The sequence below is a fragment of the Chelonia mydas genome, chromosome 2 (genome assembly GCF_015237465.2).
Source record: "Chelonia mydas isolate rCheMyd1 chromosome 2, rCheMyd1.pri.v2, whole genome shotgun sequence".
Taxonomy (NCBI): domain Eukaryota; kingdom Metazoa; phylum Chordata; order Testudines; family Cheloniidae; genus Chelonia; species Chelonia mydas.
The window spans coordinates 72,232,266-72,254,773 of NC_057850.1; the positions used below are offsets into that span (position 1 = coordinate 72,232,266).

A 22,508-nucleotide genomic window follows, 5' to 3' on the forward strand; every position below is an offset into this window, starting at 1 on the left:
TAAAAACATTTAAAATCTTTGTCAGTTTGTCAGGGAAGTGCATATCACTTCCTTTTTCTTGCCTCAGAAGAAAGTAACAACAGCAACAAAGAATCCCTTTTAACCCCATACCGCTATGTATACATTGCAAAGTTTGTTAAATAGTAAATTCAAATTTATTTACTGCAGTAGTTTTCCCACACATAACTTACATCATTTTGAGGTATGTGCTCGTCTACATACACAAAGCTGCAATTATGATTCTATTCAGGGGAAAAAAAAAAAAGGAGTTAAGACACTGACTGAAATGAGTTTGGTCCATATTGGATATCTGGCCACACCATTAAACAATGACACAGTTTGGGAAGGCTGGAAGTTTCTCTCCAGGAGAAACACAGATGTAGAACAGCAGAAATGATAACACATCAGGACTGAAGTGAACTGATAGAGGTAGAGAGGAAATCTTAATTATCACTAAAATTACAAATTACAGCCTAGTATTCCTCCATAGCCCCTAAGAAAGGGAGTAAGATAAGAACTAAGATGGACCTTATGAAGGACCATTCTTTTCTATTCTTATATCTTCTCAATGCTCTTTATCTTTTACACCAATTTATTAGTGTATAGTGTACAGGATATCCCGCCCTTCACAAGTTGAAAAATCTGAGGGTCTATATTATTATTTAGATTGTAAATAGCCCTGCACACTGTAGCACTAACACATAAGAAGACAATATTTAGAATCTAAAGGCCCTCTTTCCACTCAATAATATCTTACTCATAAAAGTATTCCTAATGATATGAAGGACACTATTCAACATGATGAAAGTTGGTGGTTGGAACTAAATTGGACAAATATATAAGTAAATCAGCACAATGTGGCAGAGGAAGGGGAAGTGGAAACAGTGGGGTGACAGTACAAAAGATACCAGGTTATTATACAAGGGTGGGATTTTGGTGGGAGCACAAAAGAATGCGCATTTCAAATATGGCCACAAAAGTCCCACTATGAACATGAATAAGTGTAAAGTCATTATAAATTGTAGCCTAAAATATGCTTATTCTTATTCAAACAATGAATACGAATTTTCTTCTTCACTGCAACATAAAAGGTTAAAGAGAAGAAAGTAGAATTGGATATGTAAAGCCCTGCCATGTCAGACTCTCCAGTCTGGCCTGATTATATTAAAACTCTCTGAATGTAGACGCTAATGAATGGTCCTAAATTTTTAACTCTGTCCCTAAAAAAATAAAATAAAATGAATTGGGTCCAATCAAGTAAGATTAAGAGGGCCAAAGCACACATTTTCTCTCCAATGTGTCTTTATTAGTTATTTTCAAATGATGTCTTCTCTGGGGCTGATGATGACAAATTTTAAAAGTTAATATTGGTGATCCTCATTCAGGCAAGCCTCTCATTCTAAATCAACTTACAAAGACTTTTTTTCAGAATAGGCCTCTAATTTTTAACGTATTTGAATTTGCACATACAAACTGTGTTTACACAATTCAAGCAAAAATATATTTGCATGTACAAATTCCAGACAACATATCTGGGACCATTTAGAGTCTCACCCAACTATTAACTCTCTATTCAGGTATTTATAATGCATTTATCACCGCTATATCTGAGATTCTTGCCTTCTGCGCCATAGTAGAAGGATAACAAATTCCAGAGACACAAACTGGCTTTTATAAAAGTTTTGGAGAGCTGCTCCAGCATGACTAAAACACTGCCTCCAGGTCAGCCTCAAGTCATGTATCTGGGTGAGAGGTAGGGTAAAAACACACGTGGAGGATTTCTGCATTCAGCACCATCAGCCACACAACTTCCAAAGACACAAAATTCAAGGAGAAGAAAGGTCAAAAACAAGGGGGGAAATTCCATACCTTTTACGTAGACCATCTTGGAATAATTCTTGACAAATAACAGATGCTGAAAAATTACTATCCCTAGTTTAAACTACAATCTGAGAACAGTGACTGCACATATCTTGATCTTTGCTCTAGGGCTGGAAAATTACCTTTGCAAGTTGCTGGCTTTCTACTCCCTAAACTGGTTTTCTACCACTAGATAACACATGGGGAATAACAATATTATTTTTATATTTTTTCTATATTCTTTCCATAATCATTCGGGTTTTCATACTTGGTGCACAGACATAAAACTGGGGGGAGAGGAGAGAAAAGACAGGGAGAATGACAAGATCGTAGAATCATAGAATATCAGGGTTGGAAGGGACCTCAGGAGGTCATCTACTCCAACCCCCTACTCAAAGCAGGACCAATCCCCAACTAAATCATCCCAGCCTGACTTTAAAACTTCTAAGGAAGGAGATTCCACCACCTCCCTAGGTAATGCATTCCAGTGTTTCACCACCCTCCTAGTGAAAAAGTTTTTCCTAATATCCAACCTAAACCTCCTCCACTGCAAATTGAGACCATTACTCCTTGTTCTGTCATCTGCTACCATTGAGAACAGTCTAGATTCATTCTCTTTGGAATCCCCTTTCAGGTAGTTGAAAGCAGCTATCAAATCCCCCCTCATTCTTCTCTTCCACAGACTAAACAATCCCAGTTCCCTCAGCCTCTCCTCAGAAGTCACATGTTCCAGTCCCCTAATCATTTCTGTTGCCCTCCGCTGGACATTTTCCAATTTTTCCACATCCTTCTTGTAGTGTGGGGCCCAAAACTGGACACAGTACTCCAGATGAGGCCTCACCAATGTTGAATAGAGGGGAACGATCATGTCCCTCGATCTGCTCGCTATGCCCCTACTTATACACCCCAAAATGCCATTGGCTTCTTGGCAACAAGGGCACACTGTTGACTCATATTCAGCTTCTCGTCCACTGTAACCCCTAGGTCCTTTTCTGCAGAACTGCTGCCTAGCCATTCGGTCCCTAGTCTGTAGCGGTGCATGGGATTCTTCCGTCCTAAGTGCAGGACTCTGCACTTGTCCTTGTTGAACCTCATCAGATTTCTTTTGGCTCAATCCCTCTGTATCCTATCCCTACTCTCTAGCGTATCTACCTCTCCTCCCAGTTTAGTGTCATCTGCAAACTTGCTGAGGGTGCAATCCACACCATCCTCCAGATCATTAATGAAGATATTGAACAAAACCGGCCCGAGGACCGACCCTTGGGGCACTCCACTTGATACCGGCTGCCAACTAGACATGGAGCCATTGATCACTACCCGTTGAGCACGACAATCTAGCCAACTTTCTGTCCACCATATAGTCCATTCATCCAGCCCATACTTCTTTAACTTGCTGGCAAGAATACTGTGGGAGACCGTGTCAAAAGCTTTGCTAAAGTCAAGGAACAACACGTCCACCTTTTTCCCCTCATCCACAGGGCCAGTTATCTCGTCATAGAAAGGCAATTAGATTAGTCAGGCATGACTTGCCCTTGGTGAATCCATGCTGACTGTTCCTGATCACTTTCCTCTCCTCTAAGTGCTTCAGAAGATGTTCATATGCTGCAAAGTTTCCTTAACTAGAGGTTGCGATTCACTTTAGGCCTTGTCTACACTAGAAAATCAGGCTTTTACTATGTTGGTGGTATGAAAAATCCACACCCCTGACCAGTGTTGTAAAGCTGACCTAAGTCCACGTGTAGACAGCTCTAGGTCGAAGGAAGAATTCTTCTTGTGACTTAGCTGCTTTACCTATGCTGACAGGAGAATCCCTCCCGTCGACATAGGTAGTGTCTACACAAGTGCTATAGCAATACAGTTGTGCCGCTGTAGCATTTTAAGTGTAGGCATTTTAAGTGTTGTATGCATTTCAGTGGGGGAGGCAGAGAGGACAGAGAAGGGAGTGATTACAATGTAGGTGGTGGTGAATACAGAATTGTGCATAATGGTAGTTCCATGAGAAACAGTGAGTGAGCTAGCAAACATGCATGTATATTATAATGGGAAAATCACAGATTAGTAGGAATTCTACTGTTTCTTGAATAAAGTAGCAATCTTCAGAGGAGGCTACTTTCTATCTGTGTACTTATAAACCTGCCACCACTGTATGAAAAGCTGGACCAGGGCAAGGCGTTGGAGGTGGCGTGCAAGTGGGACACCAGCAAGCATTTCCTTCCCAGGAGCAGCTTCACCCGATTTGCCGATTGGAGATTCAGCCACAGGGCCCCATTCAACTGCATCCCACTGAATGGAGCCGTCTGCCACCGGAATCGGGACAAGTGATGCAGGAAGTGCGGCTATGCCAACGAGACGCTATCCCACATCCTGTGTAGCTGCAAGCCCCACCTGAGAGCTTGGCAGCTGTGACACAATGCCATCCAAGATCGCCTGGCCAGAGCCATCCTGCCACCTGTTGGGAAAGTTGCCGTAAACGGCGCCATCCCTGGAACCGACAGCCAACTGCGAACGCATATTGTCATCACCAATGAGGACCGGAAGAAGATCATGGTGGATGTCACAGTGCCGTTTGAGAACAGGACCCCGGCCTTCCACAGTGCCAGAGCTCGAAAGGTAGAGAAATATGCCCCTCTGTCCGAGACCTTGAGCGCTAAGGATTACCAGGTCCAGACACACGCACTGATTGTTGGAGCCTTAGGTGCATCGGACCCCAGTAATGAGTGAGTGCTAAGAGAATGCGGAATCAGTCAAAGCTATGCTCAGCTGATGCAGCAATTCATAGTGTCGGACGCCATCAGGTGGTCGTGGGACATCTACATAGAACACATCACTGAACATCGGCAATACCAGCAGGGATGAGCTGGAGTTCTGATTAGAAGAGCAGCCAGAAAAGTAACAAACACTTTCCTCATGGATTGTATTTTCTAAATGGACAACCAACCAAATTTTCCACTACTGAGGGACAATCCGCACTCATTGATATATTTTGCTTTCCACAACCAAATCTCCTTACAACTTTTCATGAGTGATGTACCCAAGTATTCGGATTCTAATATTTAAACTGTATTGTCAAATCTATTCACCTAAATTTGGGTTATTGCTGATTATGTACTGTATGTATCATATGACTTTTAAAAACTAACTTTGTATTTGTGGATAATCTAAGCACTATACCCAGATGTAGAGACAGTCTTTTCCTAACCTATGTATTATATAACTTTTTTTAACATTAGCTTTAATAAAATTTTTAAATCTGAACATGCTGAAATGGAGCGTGATTCTTCTGGAGAACTAGTAAGTGACCATAGGTTCCATCAGCCCCCTCTGCCCCCCCACCCCCACCCTGACACACACAGTTGGACAGCTAGTAATTGTCATTTCTGATAATTTCCTTGCCAGAAGGATCAGTACCCTTCACAATGTGTGCTTTTTACTGACCACCACCTGCTTGGGACTTCTCTTGTACACCAGCTAGTCTACTTCAGTTCTGATACAATAGAGTGACAAAGACAACTTCTTAACAAACCATTCTATCATTTTATTAGTTGTTATACCCCGTGCTGGGTTTAAAAAGAATGGCAAGTTTTTGTTCTTGTGCAACATATTTATTAGATAATACTTCTTTTACCCTCTGCTTCACTGTTTACCTAACATAGGAATAAGATTCTGTGTTTAGCATTGAAAAAGAAACTGTAATGTAAAATTAACAATGTCTACACATCAACCACTAGAGCAGCACAGCTGCAACACTGCAGTTGCACTGCTGCAGTGCTTCAGTGAAGACACTACCTACACTGAGGGGAGGGGTTTTCGCGTCAGGATAGGTACTCCACTTCCCCAAGAGGCGGTAGCTAGGTTGACAGGAGAATTCTCCCGTTGACCTAGCGTGGTCTACACTAGGAAATTAGGTTGGTTTAACTGTGTCGCTTAGGGTGTGGATTTTTCAAACCTCTGAGCAACAGTTATATCAACTTAATTTCCTAGTGTAGACCACACCAGAGTGTTGTGGAGGAGTGGCACTGGAAGGAGTTGAAGTTCCATCGATCAAACTTTATAATCAGCACCTGGGAGGCAGCCTTTCAGGAATGAGTTTGGGAAGGGATGCACAGGGAATCGATGGTACGAAATGTATTATAATTTAATGTCTCAGCCAGACAGTGAGATGCCAAAGCTAAATTCCCAAAAAGCAAACTGTCTTTTTCCTCTCCATTTCAAATCCACATTGGTCAGTGAGTTGCTGTGACCAGGGCGATGCTTTCCTTATAGAACGGGTAAAGAATGAGGGGGAAAAGTGAACAATCCTACTGTAAAGGACACTAAGGCCTGGTTTACACTTAAAAATTAGATTGACCCAACAATGTTGCTCAGGGCTGTGAAAAATTTCATGCCCTGAGCACCGTAGTTAGGTCGACCTAATCCCCAGCATAGACGTGGCTAGGCTGGTGGAAGAATTCTTCCGTCGACCTACGTACCGCCTCTCAGAGAGGGGGATTAATTACACTGACAGAAAAACCCTGTCCGTTGATATAGGAAGCATCTTCATTACAACATACAGTGGTGTAGATGCAGCACTGCAGCTGTAATGCTTGTCGTATTAGACATAACTCTACTCAGGGAAAGAAGGAAAAGCAGAAGCAAGTTATTAGTCCTTGAACTGCAGTGGACATGTTTTCTCAAACTGCTAAGGGAACTATTAAAAGCCTTTCAAGTAGCAATTAGACAATTTAAAAGAATATTAAAAGCACATATCTTTGCTCACAAGAAGCAGCTGAAAAGAGGAAATCAGGGAAAATGTTCTAGTGTATGAATTGCAGTGAAGAGCCTTCAGTTACCTATTTCCTGTTTACTTCCCACTTGAAAAATTGTACCCCAGAAATCCAATGCAATTAAAAATCCATCATACATTTTAGCACACACTGTTGAGAAATGTTTTGTTGAAAAAATGCCTGGAATGCTGTAAACAGAATAAAGTCGGCCACAAATGAAAATGTTTTGACAGATGCTAACATCTGTGAGCATGGATCTTTAAATGACTCTCCTTTCTTCAGACCTTTTTCACATTAAAAACCTACTACTGTAATTTAAAAAAGGCCTCTTACACCTCAAGATGAGATTTTCCTTAAGTTAGACACCACGACTTATCTATACCACCACAGAGCTGCTAGAAATGTTAACTGTTGCATTTGATCCATAATGCAACTATGTGTGCACTAAGACAAATTGGAATGAAAATGTCCTAAGACCGCAAGAGGGAAGAAGGGAAAGAAGAAAGACGATCCTGATAGAGTTTACAAATCAGTTTCAGAGGACTGGCACAGGTCACTAGATCCTTTCTGCCTGGCATTACATGGGCATACACTGTGTAGAAACTCAGAACAACCTGCTAGGAAATAAACAATCCCAGCAGACATGGCTGTAGTTTTTTTGCTGCCCTAGTCAAAATGGAAATATACATTATCCCCATTCCCCTATTTATACATAGAAAAAATTGGCTTTCTCTAATAATTTGCTTCTCTGGGGTTCTGCTTGCATGGTGGAGTCAGCCCTAGCTGCTTCTCGAGGCCCTGACAAGAAAAGTGACTAGAAAATAAAAGATAGAGAGAAAGAACAAAAGAACTATTCATTACTGAGAGGAAAAACAGGGTCTTACCTTTTTTTTAAAAAAAAAATTGTATACATTCTGAGAATAGAACGTTATTGTAAGCTATAATTTTAACATTCGGGGGGAAGTAGGTCAGGACATACCCAAAGAAGTGAATGGAAAAGTCCTATATTCGCACACAAAGATTTTAAAATGTGGATTCACAGACATAATTAGCTTTGTTCTCTTTTAAAAGTTACTAAGCTTTTCCTCAATAGGGCACATCCTTTTTCAAACCCCAAATCTTTTGAGCTCTTGGATTGGTTAATTATCCAATAAGCCTGCAAACTCTGAGTATTGGTTACACTAACTACTAGATAATGATTCCTGTCCTTAAGGAATGAAACTGACCAACTACATTTTCCTGAAGTCAAGCACCCCACTCACAACAAGATGATACCGGCAAGAACAAAATCCACATTATACACGGCTTGATACCACAAACACAAAATGCAAGGCTGACTCAGCAAATCAGGCATCTCATCAGCAGAAGGCTCCTTAACACAAAGGGTGTCCTTTTTTTTGTATTTTCTTAACAATTAGGTTCTCTCCGAAAGAAACGAAAAGAGTAACGTTAGATGGAGACGTTTTGGGCTTACACCTGTGCTCCACACGTCCTAGGGATGGGCTGAATCCATTCAGGAATACCACCCCAGAATTCTCCAGACAGATGGCTCTAAGCAAGTGTAAAACAATTTCACTGAGAATCAACTTTACATGATTTGTAAGAGCTACTCTCTCACCAAGAGGGGAGAACAGCAGCAATATGTATGCCAGACAAGAATGGGGAAATAAAAAGAATCATGGCAAGGCACATTTCTTTTTTTACCTGCTCTCTAAGCATGAATAGTACATCTACAAGAGCAGTTCATTACTGGAGGGAATGGCAAATATAGTGGTTTTTAAGTGTCCTGAAAATGCCCAGACCCCCAAATTTCATAGAATAATAGATGTTAGAGATGCAAAAGTCCTATTAGGTCATCTAGTCAATTTGCCTACCATTAAAGGATTGCACCTTACTGTAGGTACAAACTATAGAAGTACCTATGCAGTCAGTAGCTATATAAAGCTAGGTATTACAGTTTTTAGTATTTCATCCATTTACATTACACTAGCAATAGTTTTGGAAACTTTTCTTAAGAGAAAATTCCCAAATCCTCCAATTTATAAATATCTTTGTAGAATTTAGGTGCCCAGAACTAAGCACCATGTTCCAGATGCAAATCCAGCAAAACCAGGCAGACAACCAGGATTAACATCTCCTTGCTCCATATTTTAATTTTCTGCCTCTTTTCATTTTACTGCCTTTTTAAAAAAATGTTTCTCCATTGCAGTGACATTTTGATTCTATAACAATAAGAAAACTGTAAAACAGTCTGTCAGAAACAGCTTAAATGAGTCAACTGTTGGGCTGCCCTGATATTTAGTTCGAACTTTTGTATACAAATTAAAAACTTCTGCTCACTCCTATTGCCTCATAAGATACACATCTTGTTTTCATGACAAATGTTTTAGGTAAAGAATTGGCAGCTGGTTTAAGGGATTGTCTAGGGGATGGTCCCTTGTGACAGGAAATGAAGGAGCTCATTAGCTCCATGAGGAAGTGATCCAACCAGGTCACTTTTAACATGATGAGCATGAAAGTTTCTGATGTAGGAGGAAGGTCTATTCTGCGTAATTGTTTCACCACGGAGGTGGGAACTGGGGATCATCTCCTGACACACGTTTTCCACCCCCTCCTGAGCTCTAAAGCAGTGTTGCTTCACCAGCTTCCTCCCATCACCTGATTAATTTTCTCTCCTGGCAATGGGGTCTCAAAGCAGTCTTATGGTTGATTCTGGCAGCAGTCAGGCTCACTTCTCAGCTGAAATGCTTACAAAAATTCTAAGCCACTATCAATGGCTTAGTTTAACTACTGTATATGAGACAACTCAGCTACAGCTGTAGGGAGTATTTAGAAGCCCAGAACCCTATTTTATCCACCTGTATAACCATTCATCCAGTTCTGAACTGGGGGGTTTAATGTCCAAAGTCTAAAGGATCTATTTTTATTTCAAGTTTGATGTAAAAATACAATCTGAGATTTGTGTGTGGTTTTAGCCCACTCCTGTGAAGGGTGTAGACCAAAGACTATCTGGAATTGTGTTCATGGGTGCATTTTTTGTTTGTTTGTTTAAACACTTAAACTGAAAAGGAGGGGAGGAAGTTAGGATTTTAGATCATAATCAAGCTAAATTATGGAGTGATAATAGCCACTCCATAGTTAAAATTGCAAATGGTTTTCCATCAGAAGCCCAATTTCAGCCCCTTCTTTAAAATCTATGAAGAGAAAAACATTGGCAGGCTGTTTTTTTGCCAAAACAGAATTTTTCTACCATTTTTCTGTAATAGTGGACAGAAAGTTGCGTCCATTTAACACAGTTTTTAAACTGGCTTAAGCTAAACCTGTGAAACTTGAGAGTATGGATGAGCCCCAAGAACACTGGAAGACTGATGATCCTGTTGAGGTTTGCTGAGTGGCTGATGATCCAGTTTTAGTTCTGTGGGAAAAAACAAGCCCTGTAAGGCTTGTGGTGAAAGATTAGGGATTGGCTGGCCTCTGTAGAGCATCATAAGGCTCGCAGAGAAATGAGGTTTGAGGAACTTTGATGAGTTTTTGAGGCTAGCGAAGTGCTCACAAGCCTTCCATCGCCTACAGGGGTGTGACTGAAAGTATCCCCAGTGAGGGCCCTAAGGCATGAAGGGGTCCCTCATGAGCTTACTTTGGCTCCCCAGGGGGTCTGAGGCACTTATCCATGTATAGCCTCACCCTTATATAGCTCCAAAATTCTGCAGGGACTTCCTAAGGTCTTGAAAGGCATATATATTCAAAACTCTGATACGTGCCTGTAACCTTAGCTTAACCTTAATAAAGCTTTTTGTAGGAGAACAAAATTTAATGCATTTGCTGTATAAAGTTTCAATTCAATATGATTTGAAAGTGCTAAGATATGAAACCCACTCCCCCAAAATGGGATTTAATAAAAATCATGGTGGTCATAACCACAGACACACTCATTTTATTTCATTCTTTAGCAATTCTGCTTTGCACTTTTAGGGTCAAAACAACGAGAACAAAAAGTTGCAGCAGTGGCCAGTATTGCTGGCATCAAGATGGAACTGCATCTGGCATGTCTTCTGCACTGGAAAAGTGAGATCCCATTGTGACTCTCCTACACTGCAGACACTAACAACATTCCATTTGCAGGACGTAAAGGAAGAAACAGAAGAGATTGAAAATGCTGGTCTAAGCCTCTAGATGTTGCAGGCCTTGGGTACACTGGAGATTTTTGCATGGATCTTGATGTAACTGTGCAGTACAAATCATTTTTCACACTGGTGCACTAGGGGTGAAATGCTGGTCCCACTGAAGTCAATGGAAGTTTTGCTACTGACTTCAGTGAGGCCAGACTTCACCAGAGGGTTGTACTGGTGCAGCTACATCAGTGTAAAATCCGCCTTTTAGACAAGCCCTCAGTTTCTCCACCTCTAAAATAAAACTAATTTTTCTTTCCTATTTCATAAGGGTGTTATAAGAGGATCAATTAATTATTTGTCAAGTGCTTTAAAGATTGAAATAGTTAGGTAACTGTTAGGTAACAGAATTAGTAGCTGTACAGTGCAACTCATGTAATAATATAAGACAGGCACATAATCATCACCTATTTTAAAATTATCATCCAGTTACTCATTTTTCAACTTTCTGCCAGTAGTTCTTGGTGCAGCACAGGAATCTTAGGCAAGAGGTCAGGCCATCCCCTCCCTCAGGTAACATCAGTGGTGCTCTGCACCTGTGCCTATTAGGGAGGTGTAATATTATTACAACTAGAACACTAGGTCTTGCTTAATATATTTAGCCAGTGTTAGCTGAGGGCATCAGAATGCCAGACCCAACTTCCCCTCCCTGTTTTATGTCCCTGATATTATAATCCCAACAGACCAGTTTGCAAGTGTTTTATTACTCACCTAATATTTGGAAGATCTGAATTTAAGATTGGTGTTGCATAACGAATTGGGTTATTTCCTTGAAGCTGACATCTGAAACCCTCTCTTGCAGGTAGATAATATGCCCTTTGGACAACCACTTGTACCTGCACTTCCTTCCACCCCGCTGCTCCCTGGCTTTCCACCACTTCTAGGAGAGAGTCATTCGGGGCACTGAGTGCAAAGGGATGTAGTTTGGACTCAGGGTTGCTGTTAGTCTGTACAGTCTTTGGTGTAATCATATTGGTACAAGCAACCTGGTAAAGACAAAGCCATAAACTAAATTACTTTATGGACTATGAAACCATGCAGTGACGCAAAGTAAAATTCAACAAAGATTCATTATAGAAAAGCACCACAAGATTATATTCAAAGTATTTAGTATATATAAACTATAATTTACACACATGGCCAGCTTTTATCTAAGATTTTAAATAAAGGCACAAGAAACCCTACAGTTCAGCACACAGTGGTCTCCTGTGTATAAATGTTGCCTTGGATTAAACAAATTCAGTTCATGTGAGACAAGGGTGACAGTAGGGGGAAGAAAGAATTGGCATTAGTATTTATCACCATTTTATGTTTTACTTAATTCTTGGTAGTTCTAACTATTACTTCCTTTTAAATTGTAGCATTAGCCTTCAAAATTGACTCTACGACTTCTAAATTGAGGGAAAATATAAGGGTGCATAGTTTTATAAAGCAATAATCCAGCTCTCAAATTGATGAACTACAATGTCAAAGGAACCAGATTAATGAGGAGGAAAACAGGAACCCTAATCTATTTCCCTATCTATTTCCATTCTTTCACTACACCTGAAAAAAGTAAGGTTTCAGAGTAGCAGCCGTGTTAGTCTGTATTCGCAAAAAGAAAAGGAGTACTAGTGGCACCTTAGAGACTAACCAATTATTTGAGCATAAGATGCATCCGATGAAGTGAGCTGTAGCTCACAAAAGCTTATGCTCAAATAATTGGTTAGTCTCTAAGGTGCCACTAGTACTCCTTTTCTTTTTGAAAAAAGTAAGTTTATTTTGGAATAAAAACCATGCTGTCTGCTGCTTCATCCCGTATCAGAAACCACTTTCATCCCATTTTATACACCTGCCATTTCTTATAGCAAAATTGTTGTTCCCCTCCATCTCCCCTCTGCCATCCTTATTCTAAACGCCATTTTCAGTACTCTTTTAGAAAAACGCTACAAAAAATTAATCCCTACTAGCTGTCACTCGCTAGCATGAATGGATTTGTCCTGATACCATTCAAATTAATGCCGAACTCCCTTTGACATCAGTAGGACCAGGACTGTCTCCAAGAACATAGTGCAATTCAAAGGGCACTTGTTACCAGAAAGGGCTCATGGCCACTTAGGCTATCTCTACACTGGCAACTGAACGACAAATCTTTTGTCTTTCAGAGGTGTTATAAAAACACCGCTCATTGGGGGTGGAAGTATTTTGTTGACAGGAGAGCTGACAAACAGCAGCTACACGGTGTGCCTTTTAGTGACACAACTGTGGTGACACAGCCCTGTCGCTAAAAGCTGCATAGTGTAGACTTAGCTGAGTCCTTGCTCATTCTGAATTTTTGCACTGATGTAGCTAAATCAAAGTACTTACAACCAATACAAACTCCACTGTAGATGCATGGCATCAGTGTATAAAGATATTTGCACCTCTCAGAGAAGCTACGCTGATACAAAAATACCCCATGTAAACAAGGTCAAAGCTGTAAGTTTTTTAGCGGAAATTTCAAAGGAAGTGTTTTTGGTTTTTTAGAAGTTTGTTTGTTGGTTTGGATACAGGCCCCATTTTTTCTGAACCTTCCAAAGTGTAGGAGTGTGAGTAAATTATTCTGGATTTGGCACATCAATAGTGGAAATTGGTTAAAAATGTGAAGTCAGATTAGGGTTTGATTTGATATATCTAACCTTTTCATTCCCAGGCCTAAAAAGAGGCATCAGATATGATGGGAATGGTGAGCTTTGCAAGGGAGTCATCTGAAACTCTGGCCAAGATTTTCAAAAGTGACAAGTTATTTTCGGTGCCTCCATTTTTGGGCGTCCAACAAAATACCTTAAAGGGGTCTGGATTTTCAGACAGTGCTAGACATTCACTCTCCATCAACCAGGCCTCTTTAAAGTGTCTTAAGTTGGGCATCCAAAGTTGAAGCCCCACAACCACTAGTCATTTTTTAAATCTTGACCTTATTTCTATTAAAGGCAATCGTTGGTGTTTTAAAGAAAGGAAGCAAGAGGAAGGGGAAGAAGGCTCAAAGATGGGATTATAGAAAGGAAACATCAAAGTTTATTAAGAAAATAGTAATTATTTAAAATGAGATTGGGTACTGAGCTACAAAGAATAAGAGTGAATCAACGAAAACTTAAGCTGTGATACGTCACCAATATTACTCAGCACAGTAGTGAGCCACAACAAAATAATCTCACAGCAGTTCAGCATTTGGCTGGCCAAAAGTCTCTACTTGTAAAATATTATTAAAACAAACAGCACATAATATTATTCAGTTTTGGCTAAATAAGAGGGCAAGAGAGCACAATATTTCAATATTTCTGTTTTTGTTATGATTTCCAAACATCTGGTCACCAAATTATTAAAAAAGTGCTAAACTTCAAACAAAATGAACCATACCTGATTAAATGCAGATTCCTGGGGCAGATTGTCTCTGAGATCATTTAATCTGAATATTTGTGCCAAAGATACACAATTCCTTCTAATATGCAACTTCTCTGGACAACGTGTCCTATCTTTCACTTCTGCATGATCTTTGAGAAGAACCTTCTGACTAAAATATGTATTCATGATAACAGGGACATTTTCATTATGGAGAAGGAGCTTTTGCCTAGAAAAAAGGAGTAAGAATCAAATATTAAATTATTTTTAAAAAACTGTGTCACCATTAACCCTATTTTAAAAAAACTTCTTCCATGTGTCTTTCTTCCTCTTTTTGTGTGTGTCTGTCTCTCTCTTGTGCTTTTACTGAGATATAATGCATATATTTTCTTCCTGCTTGTTGTTATTGCTCTTGTAAACCTTCCTTCCCAACCCTACCCCTGATCACTAGCATTTTGGCTCCTCTTGCTATAGTAGATCTCCAAACGGTTTCACATATAACAATTTTTCTGCTAATTGACTGAGGTAGCAGTTGGAAAAAATCTATAACCTCAGTTTTCAGAGTAGCAGTAATTCAATACCAAACATGTTCTGATGTTGATATTTGCTCTGACACGCACATGTCATAGTCTTATGTTTTGAGATGGATATTTTTGTACTCAAAGAATGCAAGTCTATTGAAGCCAGTTAACAAAAACAACGACTAATCTAATTTTCTAGTGCTTGTCAAAAAAAAGAAATCAGTTTAGTGCGTTTATTGAAAGCTATGTTTTTTCCCAATTAGATTAGTATCACTTGGGAGTAAAACAAGGCCTCCTTCTTGGCAGCAAAGATGCAGCTGACCCGGGTTCAGAAGCAACCTCAGGACTCTAGTTCCCCAGGCTGCTGCAGAACAGTTGTGTTTTGTTTGCTTCATATCCTTGTCTTCACATCTGGGATTAAGTACTACAGCACTATGGCAAAAATAAAACAAGGTGAATAATTCCTCAAAAATATTTGTTTCATATTATCATAGATACTGTTTCATTCCACTTCCCCATACTTCTTAATTTGTTCTTTCTATTCATTACCCAGGGTGAGAAACTCTACAGCTCACTCATACAGGAACTGAATGGCCATGATAAATTAGATGGTGATTGGATCATCACTCTACATTCACTCTTTGATATAACAGGACATGCTTTCTTTTTAAGCAATGCCAGCAGCTTGGGTACATGGAATCTACAGGGTGTGTATCGATGAGTTTGACTCGATTTCCTTTGCAGATGGAATGGGAAAATATGGCAATTCAGCTTGTATCCAGTAGGGTCGCTTGCACTCAGTATTAAGAAAACAATTCAGAAATAAATAGAAATCTACACTGGCATGCAATAAAACATAAAAATTATAATATAATAAAATAGTGCACTATCAAATAAAATAGTAACTATTATTATTAATAAGGTTTCTACTTATGCATCCTCCTTTTTATGACTAGGGTGGAAAGTTAAAATTTATCAGGGAAATGGTCCTCAGATAGAACAAAGGGGAAAAGAGCAGTCTTGCGGTTAAAGTATTGGTCCAGAATTCAGAAAATCTAGATTCAATTCCCAGCTCTGCATGATCCTCAGTAAGTCATGCAAATACTCTTTGAAAAGGGTATAGTACCTAATTGACAGGGGTGTTGTGAAGATAAATCCACAAATGTTTAGAGAGACCACAGCTACTTTGGGTGGGAGGGCATACAGAAATAAGATAAATGTGCTTTAGAATGTTCCAAAATTGGTTTTGATTTGCCCATGTTGAGCGTCTTTAGTACTACTACTTAATGCATACACATTGCAAATGATCCACTTGTTCAGCACTTTTTAAATGAGCAGTTGGAGAGGAGATAGTCTGTGATGTGTGTGTTCACTGAATTAGAGAGGTCTTCGTAAGATATTCCAAGATGTGTCCAGTAGGAACTTGCCTCATTCAGATGTCCTAGGTTTAATAATCCAAAATGCTGAAAAGCTGATATGCCCAACTCATGAAGATTTTAATAATTCGAAGTACAAGCTCAATGAGACAGAATTTCACAGGAACTCTTGTCTCATGGAGTAAGGTGCACGCTGAATAAGGTGGGGGGTGATCAGAAGCCTTTACCAAATTCATTATTCATCTCACATGGGACAGGGCATTGCCTCATTCACTGCGTCAATTGTACAAAAATGACTTTAATGGGTGCATCTGGTACAACCAATGTAGTTTGTTGTAATTAGGATAAACAGATAGATATCTGGCTGTAGAAAAAAATGGATGATGTCATATTGTGACAAATACATTAAAGACTATATTGTGACAAATAATTAAAGACTCGTTCATAAAGCACTCACAGAAAGGGGTGAAATTAAGGTATCACATTCAACTCTCTCTTTGGCATGCCCTGATTCTGGCATACTTAGTTGCACAACATTACAGAGGCTTCTTAAATGGAGTTGCTTTACACACACAAAGAAAAGGAGTACTTGTGGCACCTTAGAAACTAACCAATTTATTTGAGCATAAGCTTTCGTGAGCTACAGCTCACTTCATTCCACAGTATGCATCCGATGAAGTGAGCTGTAGCTCACGAAAGCTTATGCTCAAATAAATTGGTTAATCTCTAAGGTGCCACAAGTACTCCTTTTCTTTTTGCAAATACAGACTGACACGGCTGTTACTCTGAAACCTTTACACACACACACACTTTAAAAAACATGCCATATTTTGTCAGTCACTTTTACTTCTCCCGAGTTATTTACACCGCTCTGCTGATTTATGAACAGAATACAATACTTATTGTTCAAAGGGCACAATCATTAAAATGTGCTTTAACTTTTTGAAATTAGCTCCACTATGACTTAATATTTCTTATGCCTGGTAAATCTGAAGAAAAATAATAGATCATAGATTACATTTCCAAACCACTGTGCAAACATTAATATATCTTTGCAACACCTCCGTGTACTGAATCACATTATTACTCCCATTTTACAGCTGAAAAACCAAGAGGTGAGATGATCTGCAGGAATCCCACAACGAAAAAAATGTACAGTAGGATAAAAAGGTGTGTCTTTAAAATGTAATAGTTAACATGCAATGGATTTTAAAACAGGATAGCTGTCATTTTTTTAAAAACACATCTTTTGTCTTACTAGTTTAGACAAGGCCATAGAGAGGCTGAGCCAAAACGAGAATTAGAACTCAATAATCCCAAACTCATAGCCTCTTGCTTAGTTCTCAAACCTACTTTGTCCCACTTGAAAATCCAGTTAGTTATGTTTTTACTTTTTTGTTTTGTTTTTTAGTATCCAATTATGGTTATTGCGTAAAGAAAAAAATTAGCCATACTGAACATACTCATAAAGGCATTAAACTTGGCATGTGCAGGACAAATGCAAAATACACCTCTACCCCGATATAACGCGGTCCTTGGAAGCCAAAAAATCTTACTGCGTTATAGGTGAAACTGCGTTATATCAAACTTGCTTTGGCCTCAAGCATTTCCGTTATTAATAGTCACTTCCCGCACCCTGACTGACCCCTCAGAACCCCCGACCCATCCAACCCCTCAGCTCCTTGTCCCCTGACTACCCCCTCCAGAGACCCTCCGCCCCTAACCACCCCTCCCAAGAACCTACCTCCTATCTAAGCCTCCCTGCTCCTTGTCCCCTGACCCCCCTCCCCCGAGACCTCCCCGTCCCTAATCACCCTCAGGACCCCACCCCCTACCCAACCCCCCTGCTCCCTGTCACTTGACTGCCCCGACCCCTATTCACACCCCCGCCCCCTGACAGGCCCCCCAGGACTCCCACGCCCTATCCAATGCCTCCGTTCCCCATCCCCTGACTGCCCTGCCCCCAGAACCTCCGAACCATCCAACGCCCCCTGCTCCCAGTCCCCTAACTGCCCCCCGAGACCCTCTGCCCTTTATCCAACCCCTTGGCCCCGGCCCAGCACCCTTAACACGCTGCTCAGAGCAGCGTGTCGGAGCCAGACACACTGATCCCCCAGAGCGCTGCTTTACCTTGTTATATCCGAATTTGTGTTATATCGGGTCACGTTATATCGGGGTAAAGGTGTATTGCACATGCACAAGAAGGCCAAGTTACATTAGGTGTAGGATTTCTTGACTTTTGTACATGTAAAAACTCAACCATACAATTCTTGCCATAGCAGTAACATTTACTTTATTCAATAATTTCCCTATTTTGTTTTACTCCTGAGGGCATTCTGCACCAAAAAAATTAAAAATTCTGCACACAATATTTTAAAATTCTGCAAGTTTTATTTGTCAATAAATAAATGTAGAGGCTCCAGCATGGCAGTGGGGAGCATAGGCCACTGGCTGCACAAAGATGGGAGATCACCCTGCAGCCTCCCCACCCTGGGGACACAGATTCAGTGGTAAGGCTTCACCCAACCCTGACACAGCACAAGGCCTGGGCCTGCCCCAGAAACATCCTGGGGGTCCTGCCCCTCTGCGCCATGTGCACCAGGTGTGGGGCAGGCAGGCTCAAACAGGCAGGATCCAAGTGTAGAGGGGCTCAGTCTCGGGGGGATCCAGGTGTGGGGTGAGAGGATTCTGTGTGGGACAATCTGGGTGCAGGCAGCTCAGTGGGGGGTCTAGGTGTGGGGGCATCTGGATGCACATCAGAGGCTCGTTGGGGGGTGCAGGGGTCAGGGTCTGGAGGCAGGGGGTCTGGATACAGCGGGCTCCTGATGCAGGGAATGAGATTCAGTGAGGTGGGGTTTGGGTTTGGGTATGGAGGGCTAGGGGGGTTCTGGGTGTACGGGGTGAGGCTTGGTCGGGGGTGTCTGGGTATAGGAGGTCCAGATGCATTGGGGTTGGGCGGATGGGGAAGCAGCTCCGCTTACAGAGACCCCTCCCCCCGCAGCTGAGGAGCGATGGGGGCAGGCAGCAGGGGAGGATGCTGAGCTTCTGCAGCTGGGGGAGGTTTCTGGGGGTAGGTTTGACACAGCCCCAGCCACTCCTTGCTGGGGAAGAGGAAGTTCCGTCCTCTCCTGCCTCCAGCCCAGCTGGAACTAGCAGCTGATCCCGGCTCAGGGTAGGAGCCACTGTCTGGGGTGTCCCCAGCCCTTCAGTGATTTACACCTCTGCCGGCTGCTCCGGGTGTCTGAAATTATGTACCTGCACAGCTAGGGAGTGGTGCATGACTGCTCTTGCAGCTTCCCTTTGCTTCCCTGTCAGAAAGTCATTTTTCTGCAGAGAAGCAAAGAAATCTGCGGGGGATATGAAATCTGCACACACACAGTGGCACATAATTCCGCCAGGAGTATTTGTTTATAACTAGTAAAATAATGTAGTATCCTTTGCAAAAAGACTGAATTTTTTAAAAGGTATACATTTAAAATAATCTTTCATCTTAAAATTAGTTATAAATAGGATCCATTTAAAAAAAATCTGACTGTGAGCACTCAGAAGTGCCAATTTGACAACATTCGAGACTGAATTCCTCTATTTATCAACAGAAAGTTACAGCACAGAAAGCAACTGCAAGCTTCATCACAATGCCCTGCTACCATCCCTGAACTCTGACCTAGAAGGATGTCTAGTAGCCAAGTAGCTGAGTCTCTACAGACATTCAGTCCTTAAACTCTTGACTGAGATAGCCAACAATGGTGACAATCAATGAGATTATGATGGTAACTCATTTTAGGTACTCATGGCCACCAAATAGTTGTCTTCTGGTAATAATTTTTGGCATTACTGATCTGGTCTGTGTTCAAATTGGTGACCTACATATGAATGACTATTTTCCACCACAAATTTGATGAGCTATCTAGCTCCCAGATTTTATACACACAGGCAGTTATTGTACCATGAATCCTAATATATACAGTTTCAAACATATTGTATATTACATATATTTGAAAATGAACATGCTAATGATGCATAGTAATTTTATCCCTACTTCAGTTTAATAAGACAACTGTGATCCGATCAGATTTATAGATCTATGGGGATAAAAATGCATTACTTTTTTACTTTCTGAAAGAAAGAAGATCCACAATTTGTCAAGAACCTCAAAACAATTCATTCCATAGCTATACTTGAACACACACCCTATAAGAGTATTTTAGAATCTACTTTCCTGACACTGCTGTGTTCAGAACACAAGTAAACAGGAAACATGTTAAACCCAGGTCTTTGTTACGTCACCAATGTCAGAAGAACACTTGCTTGATCTAGCCATCTCATGCTCTAAAAACACTGACGTGGGTAGCAAACCATTCTCAGGAAGGCTGAGGTTTATGGTTTTGTTTTTATTTTCCTACAGCACAGAAATCTGATCAGCTTTTTATTAAGGTTGATAGGCTTCACTGACACACATTACTTGAATGGTGTTGTTTTGCTACATCTATGCCTTCCATCCTCTGATTACTTTCATTTCCACTAACAGTTCATTCATCTTTCATAAAAGCATTAGATGAGTGATGTCATAAATTAAGAGGATGCCTGCATTTCCATAAGAAAATCTATTTTCTGGTATAAAAGTAGTTCATTCCCTACCTGTAACATTTACTTACTGAATATATATATCTTAATGGATTTATTTTTTATTGGATATGTATACCTGCATGGAGGCCTGGTGGTTACTCCCACACTCTATATTGAACCAGCAGTCATCTTTCATATGAGGTCAGGTGCACAGCTAGGCAACTCCCTCTAGAAGAGACAAGCATGTTCCCAGCGGCGCTGATGTGAAATTTTTCTTGACCAATTGAAAATTGAGGGTTTTGTGACCTAAGATGGGCATGGGCCCACTTCTGTTTTCAGGTATCAGGACATACCTACAATAAAATCTCTTTTCAGGAAGTGATGCTGCAACCGGAATTATTAAACTCAAGTGAATTCTCAAAGCTGGCAAGTTGGATCAATATCTCTGGGCTTTACATCCCCACTGTATAACACTGAGAGCCCTCCCTTATTAATTGAAGCAATCAGTGAAAAACACCCCTCATCTCCTTTTGACAGGGAAGGTGCTCTGAGGTGATATAGGCAAACTAAATATTTGCTTCAAAACCTTTTAAAAATCTGCAGAATTTTGCTTCGTGTGTGAATGGGGCTTGGAATCCTTCTGCTTCAGGAAATAGGGAGGCTGAACAATCCAACTTTAAGTGCAGTGGGCACCTAAGAATCCGGACCTAGAAGCTTCCTTTGATCATATTTACCATGAGGTTTTGGGTATATGTCTGCATTTCCTAGTAGGCTCTGGAGCAGCTCCATTCCTTTTTTTCTGACACAGCCCATAGGATACTGCTGAGTGATCTCTGTACTGAGGGCTCTTCTCATGATGGCTCTCCTAGAGTGCTGTCTTCTGCAGTCCCAATTCTTACACATGCTTACGAATGCTGAGATATACCTTACTCCACATGAAGGTCTACTGAGTTTTCATTCTGAGTAAGGATGGCAGAATCAGACCCACAGAGAGCAACTCAACAAACTTTCCTCCCAAACTTAAAAATAATCTCTCACATTTTTTTTAAGAGGAAAGAAAACTAATTTTTAAGATTTCCAACAATCTTAATGATGTAATATAATATGAAGCATTTCCTAGACTATGACAGACTCTCTTCCAATTTTCTTCTCTCTCTTTTTAAATTAGGAAAAATCAATGCTTTAACAATGCGTTCATTAGGTTTAAACTGTTACTTTCATATAGTGAGAAAAAATGCTACCCCAAACAATCACTTATATAGAAACTGAATGTATAGAAAAAAAGAGCTCATGTACTCTAAGATAAATGTCTGTAGTGAACTTTAAACTTCTTCTTTACTCCGCAAAGTGTATTTAAAACTTGTGCTGTCAGTGTTCTACTTACCCACTGAGTGCCTGTAAAATTTAAATTAATGTAGATCAACTTGACCAAAGAACATTCTAAGGTACTTTGTAATGATCTGGAGCAGAGGCTTTGAACTTTTATAGTACGGACCACCGTTAGAGCGAGTATATCTTGCAGATCACCTTTTTCCTCATTTGTGATCCCACAGACCACCTGTGCTAACATCCCTCTGAGAACTACAGTAACTGTTTACATGGACAATATTAATTATTTCATTTTTATCTGTTCCATTAGCAGCTCCAACCCCCCAGAGTATCTCCTGTTTCCTCTTCCCTGTATGTAAGAGTGGCTGCTACTAAAGATAGATGCAGGAGACCTGCCAGGTCTCTGTAGATCACCAGCAAATGCTCTATTGGTTTGAAAATCACTTATAGGATGGCCCTGAAGGACACAACAAGCAAGTGGCTAAAATTTCAACACAGACCAGGGGTTTGAATCCTGCTCTCAGATACTGAGAAGGTTCATATTGTGACATGTCTTGTATAACCCAG

General features: G+C 40.6%; 1 protein-coding gene across 8 annotated transcripts in view; it reads right to left on the reverse strand.

The window, feature by feature from the left end:
- SPIDR (scaffold protein involved in DNA repair) overlaps window positions 1-22,508 on the reverse strand; it is a 340,350-nt gene that overhangs the window by 112,269 nt on the left and 205,573 nt on the right. For all 8 annotated transcript variants that reach the window (XM_043539648.1, XM_043539646.1, XM_043539647.1 and 5 more), the window contains 2 exons: window positions 14,168-14,378; window positions 11,504-11,778 (listed from right to left, as the gene is read on the reverse strand). In XM_043539648.1, coding sequence (XP_043395583.1) covers window positions 11,504-11,778; window positions 14,168-14,378 — 486 coding nt within the window. The remainder of the gene's footprint in view (window positions 1-11,503; window positions 11,779-14,167; window positions 14,379-22,508) is intronic.